Source organism: Cornus florida, unplaced genomic scaffold, assembly GCF_030987335.1.
Source record: "Cornus florida cultivar Cherokee Brave unplaced genomic scaffold, ASM3098733v1 CherokeeBrave_3.0.0_Hap2_Chr09, whole genome shotgun sequence".
NCBI lineage: Eukaryota > Viridiplantae > Streptophyta > Magnoliopsida > Cornales > Cornaceae > Cornus > Cornus florida.
The window spans coordinates 82,843,726-82,862,870 of record NW_026775579.1 but is presented as its reverse complement, the minus strand read 5'-3'; the positions used below and the strand labels follow the sequence as shown (position 1 = coordinate 82,862,870).

General features: G+C 32.2%; 2 protein-coding genes across 2 annotated transcripts; both read left to right on the top strand.

Moving 5' to 3' along the window:
* Positions 1-3,832: 3,832 nt before the first annotated feature.
* LOC132274683 (probable protein phosphatase 2C 49) lies at positions 3,833-6,792 on the top strand. Its single transcript, XM_059776008.1, has 2 exons — positions 3,833-4,183; positions 5,551-6,792. Exons 1-2 carry the CDS (start codon positions 3,989-3,991, stop codon positions 6,544-6,546), a joined length of 1,191 nt encoding a protein of 396 aa, XP_059631991.1. The 5' UTR covers positions 3,833-3,988; the 3' UTR covers positions 6,547-6,792.
* A 2,659-nt stretch (positions 6,793-9,451) lies between these two features.
* LOC132274682 (dihydrolipoyl dehydrogenase, mitochondrial) lies at positions 9,452-12,291 on the top strand. The gene is made up of 2 exons (XM_059776007.1): positions 9,452-9,823; positions 10,776-12,291. The coding sequence occupies exons 1-2, from the start codon at positions 9,548-9,550 to the stop codon at positions 12,024-12,026; spliced, it is 1,527 nt and encodes a 508-aa protein (XP_059631990.1). The 5' UTR covers positions 9,452-9,547; the 3' UTR covers positions 12,027-12,291.
* Positions 12,292-19,145: the final 6,854 nt, after the last annotated feature.

Sequence of the window (19,145 nt, the reverse complement as noted above, 5' to 3'; positions counted from 1 at the left end):
TTGAATATACCGGCGGTGAAGCTAGACTGAACGGCGAGGAGCGGGCCACGACGGTCGGCAGAGCTCTCTGCAATGGAATAGCCGGAGCTCTGTAGAAGATCATGTGTAGGTGAGGAGTGGGCCACAACCGTCAGCGGACCTCTCTGCCATGGACTCATCGAAGCTCTATACAAGAATCATGCGCCGGCGAGGAGCAGGCCACAACCGCTGGCGGGTTCTTCGATCCGCTGCCGATCTGCTTGTCGTCGGAGATGGTGGCCTTCTTTGAGTTTCCGGCAGTGAAGAGAGAGTTGAGGAAACTCACAATATATATATGTGTGTGTGTGTGTGGGTGTGTATATATATATATGTATATATATGTATGTGTTTAATAAGAGATTTATATATATATATGTGTGTGTGTGTGCGCGCCATCTTAATTTGTTAATTTATACAATTGGTTTTACTAAACAGATACATGCCTCTTTTTTTTTTTTGGACAAGTATTTACAATATATAATCATGTTACTTTAAAAAATACCCAAAAGTATAATCAGATAAAATTCAATAATGCAAGTTTTTTGAACTTTTCAATAGAATCCCTAAATTTATTACTGTTTATATATATGTATGTATCTGTAGAGAACAGAGAGGAGAGAAGGAAAGAAATGATTATTGGTATGACGTTATAATAGTCATTTTAACATTTAAATTGGTCAAAATAAAAGTCAAAGAGCAAAAATGTCAATTCATTACTATTAGGGTGTCTTTGGTAGCTGTATCAAATTTGAGTGGGTGTCATTGTCCCAAAACCGGCAAACTTTCATGAGTGTCCTTTAGGCAAACCTCGATGTGTCATTGTACTTTACTCCTTTTTTTTTTTTTGAAATTAAAAATCATGAATGTTGAATGCGTGAACTTAATTGGTGTGAGTGCATCGAAGTGTGAATTTACTTTTCTACCCTTTAATTGATGAAGTATATGAATTAATAAAGTCTCACTTGAAGCTTGTCTTCATCTTGGAGGTAAATCAAACTAATTAAAAATAAAGCAAAATTATGTATTGTTCTCCGACATTTACCAACCTAGTTCTATTATAATATATGTTACTAACTAGTTCAATTTGTCTCACGCCATACACAATTGAGCTTGAGCTTGAGCTTGATTTAGGTGTGAAGACAGCTTGTATCATAAACTCGTGAAATATATAATTCTAAATTTCTATCAAATTCTTATAATCCTTTGTATATTTTATTATTGTTTTAATCAATAAATAAATAAAAAATAAAAATTAAGATGTTTACTGACTAACATGAGTTGAGTCTATCATTAATAAAGTTTTATTGTGCTGACAAGTCCACTGTCCACATATAATATATTTCAGGCAACCTTTATGAAGTAATTAGGTCTGGATATTGACTTTGTCTTGATGCATGTGTAGATAATGAACTTGTTATGGAAGTTTGTTTCTGTCTCTTTAATTATTATTTTAAAATGTAAAGGACAGATTACGTGGGAGGTAAGTTACTCTGATTAGGTTTGGCCTTAAACTAATGAATGGAAAACTGTGATAAGTGATAAGAATTGTCCTTAATTTTGTATTTAGTGGTTGTAGTTGTTTGAGACTCTGTGGACCGACAGTGTGGTATATGACTAAGGGTTGCACTAGTTGACACGATGACTGATTTATCCTTTCACGACTACAACATTTTCAATAAGCAACCTTATCCAAAATAATTATAAAATACACACACACACACACACACATATATATATATATAAAGTCAATAAACATAGGACCTAATTGACAGACACTAATAATAGGGAGTCACATATAATTATGGAATAAATTTATTTAACTAATTTTATATGAATAGAGATTAATGTTTTTTTTGACATTAGAAATATTAATAACATATTAATGACATTAGCTACCACTTTATATAAATCAATTAGAGTGATCTGATTTTTAAACTCCAAATTATTCTTTATTTATAAGAAACGATGGTGTTTCGAATAAGAAATTAATGGTGCATCAATAATTGTTTTTCTTGAGTATTATTCCGAACACTGTCCTTTATCTTGGTGTCTTAATCTATATATGTCTTAATTTTGGCATCCAATCGTGTCAACCGTTAAGTGATTACTTTTTTATTTTTTTAATAATTATATATACACAAACATATAATTGATCCAATGGCATAGGTGGCACAAGTTGAGTAACCGTTCTCTTTAAGGTAAATTTGTAACTTGATGTGAATTTATGGTAACTTGAGTTCATAAAAGGATATCATTTTATATCACAAAGTATCAATTTATATCATTTTGTGATACAAGGATATATTGAGGACATGAGATTATAATATAAGTCGTCACACGAATAGTAGCATCTGGTGTATCGTGCACTGAATTAATTAAAGTCTTGCATGCATAATATGCATCATCGTGCACATTACAAACAACTCTGATTAGTCCTGTGCACAATGTACCAAGCGCACCGAATATCTACTTAACTCACACAGGACAAAATTAAGTGAAAATAAAAACACGAAAATAATAAAATTCGAGTCACACAAAATAAAATAAAAAATAAGAGTGTGCGCATAACAGAAGTGCAAGAGCAAAGAATCCTATGACTTGGATTATAATTGAAGCATAGATTGATTCATATAACAACTTAAGCGTACATGATGATACAATAAAACGTTGTGAAACATGTAGAGTGACAAGTGTGATCTTGCACTTGTAGAAATATGATAGACTTTGAGGTGGATCATTATAACGGTTCATGGACCATAACAAGTTGCGAAATGAATTGAATATGCTAATGTGATACTCGGAATATGCTACTACTTTTGCCAATTGTTTAGTACCATAAGAGGTTTGGTTATATTTTTAGAATTACATGTAAGATAATTTTGCATCTTGAGACATTTTTTTACCATAAATAAATAAATATTGGCACATTTTTTATACCATAATGATTGCATTTAATTATTGAATGAAATGAGTGTGCTAAACACCCTTTCCAAAGTGAAAAAAAGTTTGGTGAATTTTTCAAAACTTTTATATTTAGTGAATGTATTTGTAACATAGAAGGTTAAAAAAAAAAAAAAAATTATTCAAAATTAGTCAATTTTTTTTTTTTTTTTTTAGAGATACAAGGCAAGGGAAAATAACCAACAAAAAGAAACAATATTTTAATTAAAGATGACAATTCGTGAGTTATAATCGTATCGTGTCAATTTAAGAGTATTATACTAAATAGATCAACTCGAACATGACCCGTTTAATATTTGGGTCATGAACCCTTAATATTAATCCAACCTGTTTATTAAATAAGTTATACAATGACCTATTTACTAAAACAAAAAATTATATTATTTAAATTAATAATAATATTCAATCAAACAATAAAAAATATAAAAATATAAGTTTTAATCCAACCAAATTACTAAATAAATTACAAAGCATAAGTTTAGATAGTTATTTTAAAACTTAAATATAAATTTAATTATGACAGTTATTAAACGAGTTATGCAGGTTGAACCACTTCAATCCAAACACAACACAATTAATTAAACGAGTTAATATCGTGTCAACTCGATTATGATCCAAACCCGTTTAATCGTCAGGTCGGATCAAATTTTGTCGCCCCTAATTTTAACTTGCTTGTGAAGGAATATGATATAATATATATATATATATATATATATATATATATATATCTGCCAAAAATACATATCTTTGTGAAATATGTTACTTTGGGGGCAATTTAGTGAATTGGTTGTAAGAAAGCAAAGTCGGTCATGTGTTGTGGAAAATGCCCTAACCGGCTTTAAAGTTGCGTACACATACAATTCCCATTATAGAAATTTAGAACTCAAAACAGAAAGTGGTGACACAGCGAGAGAAACCAATATATAATCCCTAATTCCCCAATTCACACCACCGAAAAATCTCTCCCCTAAAGTGATTTTCTCTCTCTAGATTTGTGTTGTTTCAGAAGATGTTAGCCGAAGCAGATATATTTTGTCAACCGAACATGTCTCTTCTCGATGTTCAGTACCTTTGCGTCTCTGAAGCGGTCAGTCTCAACATGAAGGAGGACTGCTTGGAAGTCTCTACGCCGTCACGGTCTCCGAATTTCTGCAATCTTCGCGCCTCGGAGTCGCTGCCGATCGAAATTTCACGCTCTGGGTCGGTATGTATCGGTTTTTCTGACTCGTTCTTGATTGGTTTTTTGATTTCCGAATTTCTTTTTCTTTTGTTTGATCCTTGTTTGCTAGATTAGATCATACATATATGTGTTAATACGATACTGATATGTTGACTGATACGCTTTCTTGTCCTGAATTTACTTTAAAGGCTGATCATCCTGCTTATTAAGCCATGCTACAAAATTAGGGTTGTTAAAAAAATAATAATATATATATATATATTTTTGGCTATTTTCTTCATGTTAATTTGGAAGGAAACTTATGCTGTGTCTGTGTCTGGAATGAGATGATTTAATAGGATTTGGGTATTAAAATGGGATTCTATTATTTAGAATTAATGGAAGGTAGGTGATATTGGGGATGTGTTGTCCTTAATGAGGTCTAAAATCGGTTGAATTTGGTGGAATTTGAAAGCAGAAGGTAATAACATGATTTTTTTTCCGGGGAGCTGGAATATTGCCTCTTTAGTAAGTTTAAAATGGGATTGGATTTGGTGGGGTTTGAAAGGGGGAAATATATATGTGTGTGTGTGTCTGTGTGTGTATTGTTCTCAATTTGATGAAACATGGTCGGATTTGATAGGAGGGGGAGAATTACTGAACTTAGAAGCTTACCCAACTTGCCCCATTCCTAGTGTTCTCAGTCTAACTTGCCTGTTATCTTCTTTTTTAATCTTAAACCACATCAACATCCTCATTGAAACCTCGGGTTCAGTTCGTAAGACATAACATCTCTCTTTTGGTAAAAAGTTCCTTTGTTTCAAACAGAAAAAGGATTTCCTTCATATCCTTCCCTTTCCTTCTCCTTTTCCCTTTTTGAATGTACTTAACTACTCACCTTCTTGTGAAAAACAGGTTGAGTCCATCTATAATGAATTATAGACCATAGCTTGTGGTTTATTTTCTTGGTGGGTTTTCTTTGTATTTGTTTTACTAACTTTTAGATAAATATTAAGCTATACTATCAACAGCAGTGGTTGTGTGTGTGTGTGAGTGCGCATTAATGCATATGTAATCACGAGAAGAAGAATCTCAGAAAGTTCTTTTAGTTCCACGTTTAATACAGTAGTTGGTGAAATTACTTTGATTGACACTCTGAATTGATTAGTTTAGGTTTAGGGATACATACTTTTTTCAAAAGTGAACTTTACTTTTTCCACTGTGATTAACGAAGGAACTTCGTGTATTATGAATTCATTAGTTCAATTACAGTGATATTATTGGATATGTTTTGCTTCGTTGAAGGTGCAATATATCTGTTTTTTTTGTTAAATGCAGCATTTATGGTTCTAGGGTACGTTGTCTTGAGATATACATGGACATGATCTCATCTTCTATTTCTCGTTTCATAGGTTGTCAACTGCTCAAGTAGTATCAAAACTACCCTTATTGAGTCTTCCACCACAAAGTTTGTTCCAAGCATTCGTTCAGGCAGCTACGTGGACATTGGACCCCGGGAAAAAATGGAAGATGAACACATTCGGATTGATGATCTCTCTGCCCATTTGGGCTCTATCTTCAGGTGCCCTTCGGCAAGTGCTTTTTATGCTGTATTTGATGGACATGGAGGCCCTGAAGCAGCAGCTTATGTCAAGAACAATGCTATGAGATTATTCTTTGAAGATGCCTATTTGCCACAAACATCTGATATTGACGATGCTTTCTTGGAAGAGTTGGAGAATTCTCATCGCAGAGCATTTTTATTGGCTGACCAAGCCTTGGCTGTTGAACATAGTGTTGCCACCACTTGTGGAACAACAGCATTGACTGCTCTAGTACTTGGCAGGCATCTGATGATAGCCAATGCTGGTGATTGTCGGGCAGTTCTCTGCAGGAAAGGAGTAGCAGTACAGATGTCTCAAGATCACAGGCCTAATTCTGTAGCAGAACGCAAGAGGGTTGAGGATCTTGGTGGTTACATTAAGTATGGCTTCCTTAATGGTGAACTTGCAGTCACCCGAGCCCTTGGAGACTGGCACATGAAGTACCCCCGTGGCTCCTCATCGCCCCTCATTGCAGAGCCAGATGTTCAACAGGTTGAGTTAACAGAAGATGATGAGTTCTTGATTATTGGTTGTGATGGGATCTGGGATGTGATGTCAAACGAGGAAGCAGTGAGCCTTGTTCGCCGTGAGCTAAGGCTGCATGATGACCTGCAGCGGTGTGCCAGAGAACTAGTGAACCAAGCATTACGCCTTTATACGGAAGACAATCTCACTGCAGTAGTTGTGTGCTTTACTCCCCCTGACCGGAGAGATCCACTTCCTCCTCGCCGGCAAAGGTTGAAGTGCTGCAGCTTGTCTGAGGCGGCCCGGAATAGGTTGAGGAGCTTGCTAGAAAACAACTGAATGCATATGCAGATTATTTCCTTGCCAAAAAAAATTAAAGGCAAGAATGTGAATACCCAATTATTTACAGATTATTTCCTTGCCAAATAATCTGGAAATCAGAGTGTAAAAACAAATAATCCCATTGTTTGTTAAAGCTGCCATCAGTTTTGTAGGAATAGAGGGTGAAGACTTGTCTGTACTCTGTATCGTATTATATATTAGCTTTATATTAATAAAAGTTAAGAATTTGACAGTAATGCTTCAGTATTTGTAATCTCTTGGCTTTATTGTTTGGTTTATTTAATTACCTTTAGTACGAAGTTTGTTGGCTCTAGGAAAAAGGAAGAACCTTAAAAAGCTATTTGGTGGTTGTAATAGGACACAGAGCCTCATCTGTTGGAGGCTAGAACATCCTCTCCACCAATCAAAGAACCCGCTGGTGATGCTATGGTGTGTGAGGACACAATTTTGTGATACAAAGATATACAAGTAATTTGCTAAATATCATAAATTGTGTGGTACTCCATGCTCATAATATCACCAAACGCTGCATTTTACACATATCAAACATAAGGATATAATTTGTTTTTCTTATTTAAAAAAGGGAGGCAAATACTCGCACTTCACTTTTCAACATTTGTAACATAATTTTAAATGAAATGACAATTCTAACCTTATCTTTAAAAGTAAATAATTGTTACTTTTTAAATAACACAACTATCCTTTCATATTTTCTCTCTTTATATCTAATCTTTAATATTTTAAGTATCTTTTGACAACACAAATAAAATAAAATAAAAATTGAATAAATTTTTTTTTAAGGGACCAAAAAAAAAAAAATTTATTAAGTTAAATTAATTGCTTCTTTTGGCCGGATAAAAAAATAAAAGGTAACCATTTAAAAAATTATCTGTTTTGACATAAAAATATATTTATTGAATAAATTATCTCTGTTATAAAGATCCCCAAAAAACAATAATAATAGAGAGTACAAAAGAAAGATGATTTTAAAAAAAATTATCTCAAAGAAGTTATTTTTATCGAATAAATTATTTCTTTTGACAGGACCCATAAAAAATTACCATTTCTTTTGACAAGAACTATAAAAAATTACCAAAAAATAAAGTTACCTCTTTTGACAAAATTGAAAAAAATACAATTTTGTTGAATAAATATCTCTTTCGATTGTAAATAAATAAATTAAAAAAAAAAAAAAAAGTAGTCACTATGGAATAAATTATCCCTTTTGACTGTCAAAAATAAAATTATTAGTATAGAGTAAATTATTTTCTTTGAGAGGATCCCGGAAAAAAAAATATAGTAAAAAAAGTAAAGAAGGTTAAAAATAAAAAAAATTTAAATTGTATAAAGGATAGTTATAACATTATAAATTAAAGAATTGTGCATTAAAGAATTCAATGGTTTTTTTTGTCTTTTTCTTTAAAAGTAATGATAAATATAATGTAACCGGAGAAAAGTGGAGTGCGAATATCGTCTCCCTTAAAAAATATTATAAAATTTGGTACATGTATATAATGAAAGATTACAAATACAACTATATATGTTGGAGTACTTGTTTGTAAACTAAGGATATATAATTTGCTTTTTTTGTCTAATAAATGTTATAAAATTTGGTATGTATATAAATATATATCGACGAAGGTTGGCTAATCGATCTATAGATGTTTGGAAAGTAGTCCAGAAAGACGGATTCAACTGATTCTTCCACGGGCGAATGCACTAATATTCTATTGATCATGTGGATATTTCGATTTCTTGGTCTATGAACAAAGCTTAACGCGGAAGAGAGTAGTATAAAAGGAGAAACATAAAAAAGAAAAAAAAAGAAAAAGAAAAAGAAAAAAAAGTATTATACTATTTGTAATATATAAAAAAAAGAAAAAGAAAAAAAAGTATTATACTATTTGTAATATATATATATATTACAAATAGTATAATACTTTTTTTTCTTTTTCTTTTTTTTTTCTTTTTTATGTTTCTCCTTTTATACTAAAAAGAATAAGAAAATATGGAGTGTTACAAAGAGATGAAAGATTTTACAACATTGAAGTATTTGTAGACATTGGTGAATTGTAAAAGATTAAAAAGAATTTATAAATTTGTACCTATTTAGGTCAAGAATTTTAGTAACTAAATCTTAACTATAGATTGTAATGCACACGAGACTCTCCATCACGAAAATATGTCTATATATAGGGAGGAGTCACATTGGGGTTTTACAAGTGCAAGAATGAGGCATCATTGTAACTAGGATGGACAAATTGCAAAAATATTATTAAAGCTCAAAATTATTATAAAAAAAATTTATAGCTAACAAAATAATATTTATTTATATAATTATTATTAATCGGGATGGGTCTGAAGGGGGTTTGGAATTTTGCGGATTTTAATTTTATTTTTTTAAATCTGTCCCTAACTCATTCTTAAAGCTAAAGCATGACTAGTTTGGTGAAAGAACATGTTTTCCTTATACATAATAACACCCCATTCAATTCATCTCCTTTCACTCTCCTCCCAATTTCAATGAATAAAACAAACCTTAAAAAGCCACAAACTGATCACTATATTCAATGGACGGATCAGATTCACCGGTGAAAATTCAATCATACATCTCCTATCCACTGAAGAAAGTCACACAAAAGTGGATCCCACCACTAAGAGCAGCGGAACAAATTGGACCAAAGAAACCAAATCCCGCAGCACCATCGCCACGTCATCGTCATCAATGTAAAAATTCACAAAAATTAACGGCCCTGATCAGATCTTATCTACATACCAATAGTATTTCCCTACGTGTTATTGATCTAGTGGATGATCGGTAACTATTTCCTGTGCCACACACCACTAGATTCCGATATATACACATATATCTAACATTTATTTATATATAATATTTGGTCTCCCTTCATGTATGTGTGTTGTGTTATGTACTATACAAAAAAGCTAAGCAAAGGCTTTGTTTGGGTGAGAGACTTTTGAGCTCTGATTTGAAGCGAAAATGGCAATGGCCAGCTTTGCGAGACGAAAGGCTTCGATTCTCTGGAAGAACCACTACAATTCTTCGGATGTTCTTCGCTACTCTCTCTCTCTGACCTCCTTCTCCAGAAGCTTCGCATCGGGATCTGACGAGAACGACGTCGTGGTGATCGGCGGTGGTCCCGGTGGCTACGTGGCCGCCATCAAAGCCGCTCAATTGGGGCTCAAGACCACCTGTATCGAGAAGCGAGGCGCTCTCGGCGGCACATGCCTCAACGTCGGTTGTATCCCTTCTAAGGTATTGTCATCCCACGCTTCTCGTTTCTGTGTTCGATCGATTCTGTTGTTAATTCGTGTTAGAGTTTGCAATTTGTTCGAATTTGTTGTTTATTTGCTTCAACAATTGACCATTAGATCTGATGATTATTTGTATTTCTATGCCTTATATTATTTGGAGTTTCGTGAATAGTGTTTTCCATATATTGATTTCATCAAAGTGTTCGATAAATTGTTTCAAAGAAACTGGAGTTCAGTTTGTTAAGTATGAGTATTCATTAGTTGAATTGTGGCGTTGTTTGGTGATAATTAAATATTGAGTACTCTATATAACTCCAAGCTGTTCTGGAGTTGTTACCGAGCTTCTTCATGCTAACTCCAACTTGTTTTCTTAGCAGGGTGTTAATTACACATATTTTGGATAATGTTTTTAATTATTTTCAGTGTATGGTTGCTCGTGTTCAACAATCTCCTTCAAGGGTTGTGTTCTTATCTAAGTATCTCAAAATGGACTTGAAGTTTTCTTGTGCTTCTAATTTATTTGTAATTGCTGCAGTTCTAAAAAATTATTTTAATTTTTATGTTAAGCTCGCTTGGTACTTTGGTAGCTCTAGAATTGATTGGGATTGATGTGTGGGGATGGGTCTCTTTTGGAAATTCAGAGAGTTAGCTCCGCTGGTTTGTACAAACATTTGCTCCACCAATGCCAAGGGAAACCAACTTGATTTTATACTCTCTTTTTTTCACTATGAGAATCTGAAGGCTTTTTTGTTTTCGTTTTTGCATGATTGATGCTTAAAACAAAACCTGTAGCTGGAAATTTAGGTCAATATCAAGGGCTTTGGTACATAAAGTTATAGGTTCATATTTAGCCTACTTAAAATTACTTCTGTAATAATGGGTTCCATGTTCACGAATTTCTTTCTATTTGAAATCACTTGCGCATATTAATATTCTACCCTTTTTGTGATCAGGCACTCCTCCATTCCTCCCACATGTACCACGAGGCCAAGCATTCATTTGCGAGTCATGGTGTGAAGTTCCCATCTGTTGAGGTTGATCTACCCGCCATGATGGCCCAAAAAGACAAAGCTGTTTCAGGCTTAACACGAGGCATTGAAGGTCTGTTTAAGAAAAACAAAGTAACCTATGTTAAAGGCTATGGCAAGTTCATATCCCCTTCTGAAGTTTCCGTTGACACCCCTGAAGGCGGGAACGGTATTGTGAAAGGCAAGAATATTATTATTGCCACTGGCTCTGATGTCAAGTCTTTACCTGGGATCACTATTGATGAGAAGAGGATTGTATCATCTACTGGAGCTTTGGCTTTGTCAGAAATCCCTAAGAAACTTGTGGTCATTGGGGCTGGCTACATTGGCCTTGAGATGGGCTCTGTCTGGGGCCGTCTTGGCTCAGAGGTCACTGTTGTTGAATTTGCACCTGACATTGTTCCAACCATGGATAGCGAAATCCGCAAGCAATTTCAACGTGCTCTTGAGAAGCAAAAGATGAAATTTATGCTCAAAACTAAGGTGGTCTCTGTTGACACTTCAGGGGATGGTGTGAAGTTGACCCTTGAACCAGCAGCTGGTGGTAAGCAAAGCATACTCGAAGCTGATGTTGTTCTTGTTTCTGCTGGTAGAACTCCATTTACAGCTGGACTTGGGTTGGACAAGATAGGAGTTGAAACTGATAAGGTTGGTCGGATCCCAGTCAATGAACGATTTGCTACAAACGTACCAGGAGTTTTTGCGATTGGAGATGTTATTCCCGGGCCAATGTTAGCCCACAAAGCAGAAGAGGATGGGGTTGCATGCGTAGAGTTCATAGCAGGCAAGGAAGGCCATGTGGACTATGATTTGGTACCTGGAGTTGTTTATACACACCCCGAGGTGGCATCCGTTGGAAAGACTGAAGAGCAAGTGAAGGCACTTGGTGTTGACTACTGTGTTGGAAAATTCCCTTTCATGGCAAACAGTAGGGCCAAGGCAATTGATGATGCTGAAGGAGTGGTCAAGATACTAGCCGAGAAGGAGACTGACAAGATATTGGGTGTCCACATCATGGCGCCGAATGCTGGGGAGCTCATTCATGAGGCAGTGCTGGCCTTGCATTATGGGGCATCAAGTGAGGACATTGCACGTACATGCCATGCACATCCAACAATGAGTGAGGCATTGAAAGAGGCTGCCATGGCCACTTATGACAAGCCGATTCACATGTAAAAGATGTGGTATACCTTTGTGATTCTTGTTCTATTATTACCTTGAGAATTTTCGAATGACTTTGCAAAGGCTTTCCAGTTTCTAATAGTCATTCATCAACCAGATCAAGTGGTTGAACAGAAATTTGCTTTTCCTCCTTTTTTCGCTCTTCATAAATTACTGTACTTTCTGAATGCTTCCTCATCTGCATGTTAAAATTTTTCAATAAAAATGAGAATTGTACTTGAATTGATAATGAGTTATGCACAATTTACGGTTACTGAAACGAGTTTTGTTAATGTGAAACATATTATGCTCTATTACTTCATTAGAGTGCAAAAATGATAGGAAATAGCTGTTAATGATTTTAAATTGGTATTGACACTGTTATGTTGTAACGGGACATTTACTGGCTGCTTATATTTTAAGAGCTATAATTACAGAAGGAATTCGAAAAGCATGCTGAAAACTGTATTCATCTGACCAAATCCTTGTTTGGCATCTAATTTCTGTGATCTTATTTCATGTTTCTTTTGCCTCTTTCTACTAAGGGACACATGTAAAATCAGTGGCTTCTATGAAAGAATATGAAAGTCTTTGTTACCTGTAAGATAAACTCGTTACCTTACCAAAGCGAAAGGTGCAGAAATTCTAAGCAAGCTTCTTGTCAAATTTTTAGTTTCCACTGCTGACCATTTTGCTAGTGATTTCTTAATCATGGCACTTTTGGCATAGTTTTGGGATGGTTATTAGTTTGACGCGTATTCACTCAAATTGTTGTTCACATGGTTTTGAGATTGTTCGTAGTTTGATGCATTGCTCATATTGTTTTCGACTTTGTTTTGAGATTAGTTGTAGTTTGATGCTTGCTCTTGGCGTGGTTTTGAGTATAATTGTACTTTGATATTTGCTTGAATTCACACAAGTCATTCGAGGGTTCTTGCTGGAATTATAGAACAGGAAGGAGCTTCTCACAGCAATTTCTGCTTTTCGAGTCAATTCATTGTTCTCTAGTGAAGAGCCTAAGAGGTTTGGCGTGCTTAAATTTTGGCATGTCATAGCTATGATGAGAAACACTTGCATTATCATATGATATTATCTTTACATCTGCAGGGTATTGATATAAACAGGTGAGATCTGATGTATGCCAGGGGGTGGTTCTCTTTTATACAATCCCACTTCTGTAAACTTGGTGGGTTGTGTGAAAGGAAAATCTACTTTTAAAACCCTAATTTCTATTCCAAAGATTCTGTGGTTGGACTCATTCCAAGTTTGGCCTCACCATTTTTCAGTATGCTACTACTTCACCATCAAAGTCGTTGGATGGAGAGGCTGACCTAAGCTTCATGTAACTTTACGATCCAACGGCTACAAGGGTGAGCTCACTCAGACTCATAGTAGACTCGCTCATGAGAATGTTACCTAACTTTTGATGTATCTTGTTTTCTTTCTTGAATTCTCATAGTAGACTTGCTCATAGTGAACATGTATCTTGTTCATTTCACAAGAGTGAAGAAAAATTAGATGGAAAGAAAATAGGAAAGGATGGAAGAGGCATCTCTTTATTTCTCTTGTTTGGTTGAGCAGAAAAGTAAGTAATGAGTCCAGCGGGAAGTGGTAAATTAAAAAAAGGTGTGTGAAAGCATGTTTTCCGTTATACACAACGAATATTCTTCTCCGTAAAGCAAATTGGTGGACTAGAGGGCCTTCAAGCCATCCTCATCCCTTCGTTCCATCTCCCTCTGTAAGCTTGCTCATAAAAGGAATATAATTGATTTTTTTTTTTTTTTTTTTTTTTTTTTTTTAAAGTCAAGACATTGAAAGATAAATGAGTTATATGTAGACTACACACAACCATTGGTAATATAATTGAATTCATCCCATAAAAAAGTAAATAATTGAGATCCATTTACTTTAATTTTTTCCCCTGATAAATAATAAATAATAAAAAATAAAAACTAACTTCAATTTTTTGGACACCCCACCCATTATATCTATCGTGTCTTGTGTTCAACTAAATAAAAGTATGAAAACATCATCCCTGTCCTACATGGAGGGAAAATACACACATGCATGCGTATATATAATTACATGCATGTTCTAAGAAATATATAAAACGCACAAAAGAAAAAATGGAGAAAAAAAACAAATGACAACCAATAATAAAGTATTGAGTATTCTTTCTCTTCTACTTTTTCACTTTTTCACGTTTACGCTATAATCTTGAATGAAATGATAATTATAATCCTAACTTTACAAGTAATTGATTATTACTTTTAAAATGATACAACTGTCCTAGTTGATTATTACTTTTTAAATGATAAAATTATTCTTTCAGATTTCATGTGCTAATACCTAATCTTTAATATTTAGGTCTTTTTTGACAAGAAAACTAAAAATATATATATGTTGAATAAATTGCCTAAAAGAGTGTATTTATTGAAGAAATTGTCTCTTTTGTCATGATTCAAAAAATTAAATAAAGTACCAAAAAAAACGATAATTTTTTATATTTTTATTTTTATCTCTATTGAATAAAGTATCTCTTTTGATAAGACAAAAAAAAAATATATATATATATATATATATATCAATTGAATAAATTATTTTTTTTTCGGGACCCATCAAAAATTACTAAAATAAAAAAGGTTACCTCTTTTGATAGGACTGAAAAAAGAAGAAGTTAACTTTGTTGACTAAATTATCTGTTTCTATTGTTAAAAAAAATAAAAATAAAAACTAATATAGAATAAATTTTCTCTTTTGACTACTAAAGATAAAATTACTAGTGCAGAATAAATAATTTCTCTGAGAGGACCTCAAAAAAATAAAAAAAATAAAAAGAAAGAAAGTATAGCATAGAAAATAATAGCAATGGAAGTAAATAAGGTATAAAAAAAAAATAAAAAAAAAGGTTAAAGTTATACAAAGAGTGGTTATGACATTATAAAATAAAGAATGATACATTAATAAATTCAAGGATGTTCCTGTCATTTCCTTAAAATAAAAAAAATGTAAGTGGAATGCAATTGAAGAAAAATGGAGTGCCAATATACATAACGTGGAATTACCCTCCTATGGCTCGAAACCTCCCCTTACTTTTTTCAATTTGTGCAAATAAGGATAAATCATAATTTTGGCAGTAAACTTACTAAATTAACTTTACTTTTATCATTAACAAAAAACGGAAGAAGAAAGGTAAAATGCAAAATGTCAAAATTATCCTTAATTTCATACGTTGTATATGATTTTTCTTCTCCGCCTTCAACCACCTTTATCTTTTATTCCATATCTATAAATAAACTCAACTATTTATAAAAGATTAAGACAACATTGCTTAACTAGTAAGGAATTACATGTCCTATACGTACACAAGGTTAAAATTTGAAGAAGAAAATATGTAAAAATAAATATTTGAAGATAAAAAATAAACAAGTACGTCCATACAAATGAAAATACTTGTAGAACCAAACTTCTTAATATTGCTTTGATGTTGCCTCCTCTAAATACAAGAATTATTATTTTTATCTAATTTTTCTCTATTTTTCATATATCATTTTTTATGATTTTTATCTATTTATACCAAAACTTTGTAACTGGTTCTTTTTCTTCTTTTTTTTTTTCCCTTCTTGAAGAGATTGGAATTGGATTGCTTAATTTTTGGTATCAACAGGTACTATGAAATTTCTTAGGGCTTGCTTATTCTGGGAGCTTTGTTTTAGAGAGAGAAAAATAATTTTAAGAGAGAGATTATATTTTCTTATAGAGGGAAAGTTCAAGGAATTGAAGGAAAATATATAGAATTAGAAAAGAATATTGGCAAGAAAGATTATGGTTATATATATATATTCATACTCCACTTTTCTCCAATTACACTTCATTTACCTTTTTCTTTTAAATGAAATGACAAGAATGCCCTTAATTTATTAATGCACCATCTATGTACATCCTTTAATTTATAATGTCATAACTACCCTTTATATAACTTTAACTTTTTTTATCATTCTTTACTATTTTTTTCCTTTCTTTTTGTTTTTCCCAAATTTCCTCTCAAATAAAATAATATATTATATAATAATAATTTTATTTTTGGCAATCAAAAGAGATAATTTATTCTTAACTTTTTTTCATCAAAAGAGGTAACTATTTTTTTTTTTTTTTGGGTAATTTTTTTATGGGTCCGTTCAAAAGAAATAATTTATTTTATAAAAACATATATATTTTTTTATCTTGACAAAAGAGATACTTTTTTCAATAAATATATATTTTTGGATTTTTTTTTTTTTTTTTCATGTCAAAAGAGATAGTTTTTTTAATGGTTACTTTTTTGGTGCAGTCAAAGAGGCAATTTATTCAACACAACACACACACACATATATATTTGGTCCTGTAAAAAAATACATATTCAATTTTTTTTTTTTTTTTTGGGTCTAGTCAAAAAGATCTAAAATATTAAATATTAGAAATAAGGAGAAAATTCTTGAAATGATAGTTATGTCATTTAAAAAGTAATAATTATTTATTTGTAAAGTTGAAGTTATAATTGCCATTTCATTTAAAATTAGAGTGCAAACGTTAAAAAGTAGAGTGCTGATATCATATCCCTAAATAATATTCTAAAAATTAAAAATAATGTATAGATTTCATAATCTCACATCACAAACCATATGAAATATGGTATCATAATAAATAAATAAATAAAATTATGTCTTCTTATTAACAAATTGCTAACGGCAACATAAAAATACTTTAGAGAAAGAAAAAAATATTAAAGAGAAAGATTTTCATGAATATGTCTTCAAGTATATCCAAACAAACCCATTCACTATTTAAATATGTACAAAATTAGTAGCGACATTCTTGTTACACAAAAAGGGTACTTATGGATTTAAAAAAATAAAGAAGCATCACCAAACGTATATTTTTTAACAGATTTACTCAATAGGGGCTATTTGCTCAAAAGATAGATAATATAAAGATTTATATGCACTTTTTTTTCCTAACAGGGATGTTTCTTTGCACATTTTTTATATAGCAAGTGAGTTTTTTACACTTAACCCTATAACAAATAATATATATATGTGTGTGTGTGTGTGTTTATATATAAATGAATAGAGTAATATGTTGTAGAATCACAATAATAATTAACACTTTTTTTATTCTATATTTGAATTTTTTTATAAAAAAATAAAAATGTTCAGTTAAATGGGCCACAAATAATATAGCTTATAAATTACACCTTTAATAACTATAAATATAATTTTTTATTTTAAAAAAAACGAATAATGCTACTTAAGGGAATGTCCTCTTCAATGCATTGAAGAACTCTCTCTTTTTAGCCATTAGGAATATCGGGACGCGAATTTGCTCCATTTCCCCTCTCACTGGAAACTGTCTATTGAGCATCCAATGGCTGAGATGCAGCCACATGTCATAATCTTGCCATGTCATTGCTGAGTCATGCCACGTCACTGCCAACTCAGCATATCACTAATAATTTTATTGAGTTACGTTATATGTTACCATACTTACAAATACTGCATACTTTATACATTATACACTATATCATATACAATATTATTTTATTTCCATATATATTTTTTTCTTCTCTTAAAATTCCAAATCTCTCCTAGAAGAAAACCCCTTATGTATGTACTCGCCTCTTCAGACAACGGCCGGCGATCAAAGGAAACCAACACTGAGAGTCACCTCATCCCCTACTCTCTCTGTTTTCTCTTTCTAGTACTGTAGCTGGGTATTCAATTCTTCACCCAATTAAACACTACACAAGGCATCAAATTTCATTTTTTGCCATGAACCCGATTTGTCGACGCCAGACTATGAATCCTTGAATCTATAAAATGTTCAGAACCAGATCCAAGGAACTCTCAACCCTTAATAAAATCCAAACATATTAAGCAACAATAATTCCAAAACCCATTTAAATTTTCAGACATTAAAGAAGTATAGACAAACCCCAACTCAGCAAAAATGAGAAAAAAGTTGGTCTGTAACTGGAAACATGAAAAGCAAACAGATCCATATGGCAATGAACTCTGTAATAGATCAGACGCAACTATTTGATTTATACAATTTTATGAATGAGATTTCTTTGTAAGGTTGGATTGGAGATAAGATACTACTCTCTTTTTGGTGTTGAAGAATTTGACATAAATTTTGTTAATTCGTTATTTTTTTTAGTGAATTAGCAAGTCATTTATAATATTCTTATGCCGTTTTAGAAAAATAACACCATAACGATTTTATAACTAACATCACAACTAAATTTTATATAGTGTAGAATCACATTTGTAATAAATATCATAACTTATTTCATTCAATGTAACTTAGATTTGTAAATTTAACCAAAGTCAAAGGAAAACGAACCATGTATTATTACTAATATCATAACGATTTCATAACTAATATCACAAGTAAATTTTATATAATGTAGGAATACATTATATAAACATTGATTATGTATCGGTACAGTTCAGTATCCAAATATAAATTTATTTGAGATTTTAATGTTTTGAAATAATTAACTAATTATATAGATTTTAGAGTTGTGGAAGTTAATTTTTTTAACGTGTTAGAAAAATATGTTGATGCTATATGCAATTCATACATGAGACATGTTTTAAAAAGTTGTGATAATAATAATTTGATCTCTCCAACTTTTGTGTTGTATGCTTTTACAAAAAGTAGGTGATGGAATATGCAAATCTTCCTACATATATGTTAAAAGTATTTGTGTTTTTTATTATTAATTTAGAAATTATGAAATTGAGTTGTCGAAGTTAATTTTTTTTAATCTGTGTTAGAAAAATATGTTGATGCTATATGCAATTCATACATGATACATTTTTAACCCATTTATCAACTCAGCAATTTACCCCTCATTGGACAGTTGCTAGTGAGAAGGCAGTGGAGACGATTTTTTTCCCTGAGATGGACATTAGTTTCCTACCACGTAATGCTTACGTTTTCTAAAGAAAAATAATAATAATCAAAATTGTAGTCATTCAATTGGGATTTCTTCAAATTTTCTTTCCTTATATTTCCCTATTTATTAACTATATATATAACAGAGACATAACATAACATCCCACACAATTCAAGAGAAATATCAAAAACAAA

Coding starts and splice junctions, on each gene's coding strand:
- LOC132274683 (XM_059776008.1), top strand. CDS start 3,989: ATGTTAGCCGAAGCAGATATATTTTGTCAACCGAACATGTCTCTTCTC. Junction 4,184..5,550: donor AAATTTCACGCTCTGGGTCG/GTATGTATCGGT, acceptor CTCGTTTCATAG/GTTGTCAACTGCTCAAGTAG.
- LOC132274682 (XM_059776007.1), top strand. CDS start 9,548: ATGGCAATGGCCAGCTTTGCGAGACGAAAGGCTTCGATTCTCTGGAAG. Junction 9,824..10,775: donor TCGGTTGTATCCCTTCTAAG/GTATTGTCATCC, acceptor TTTTGTGATCAG/GCACTCCTCCATTCCTCCCA.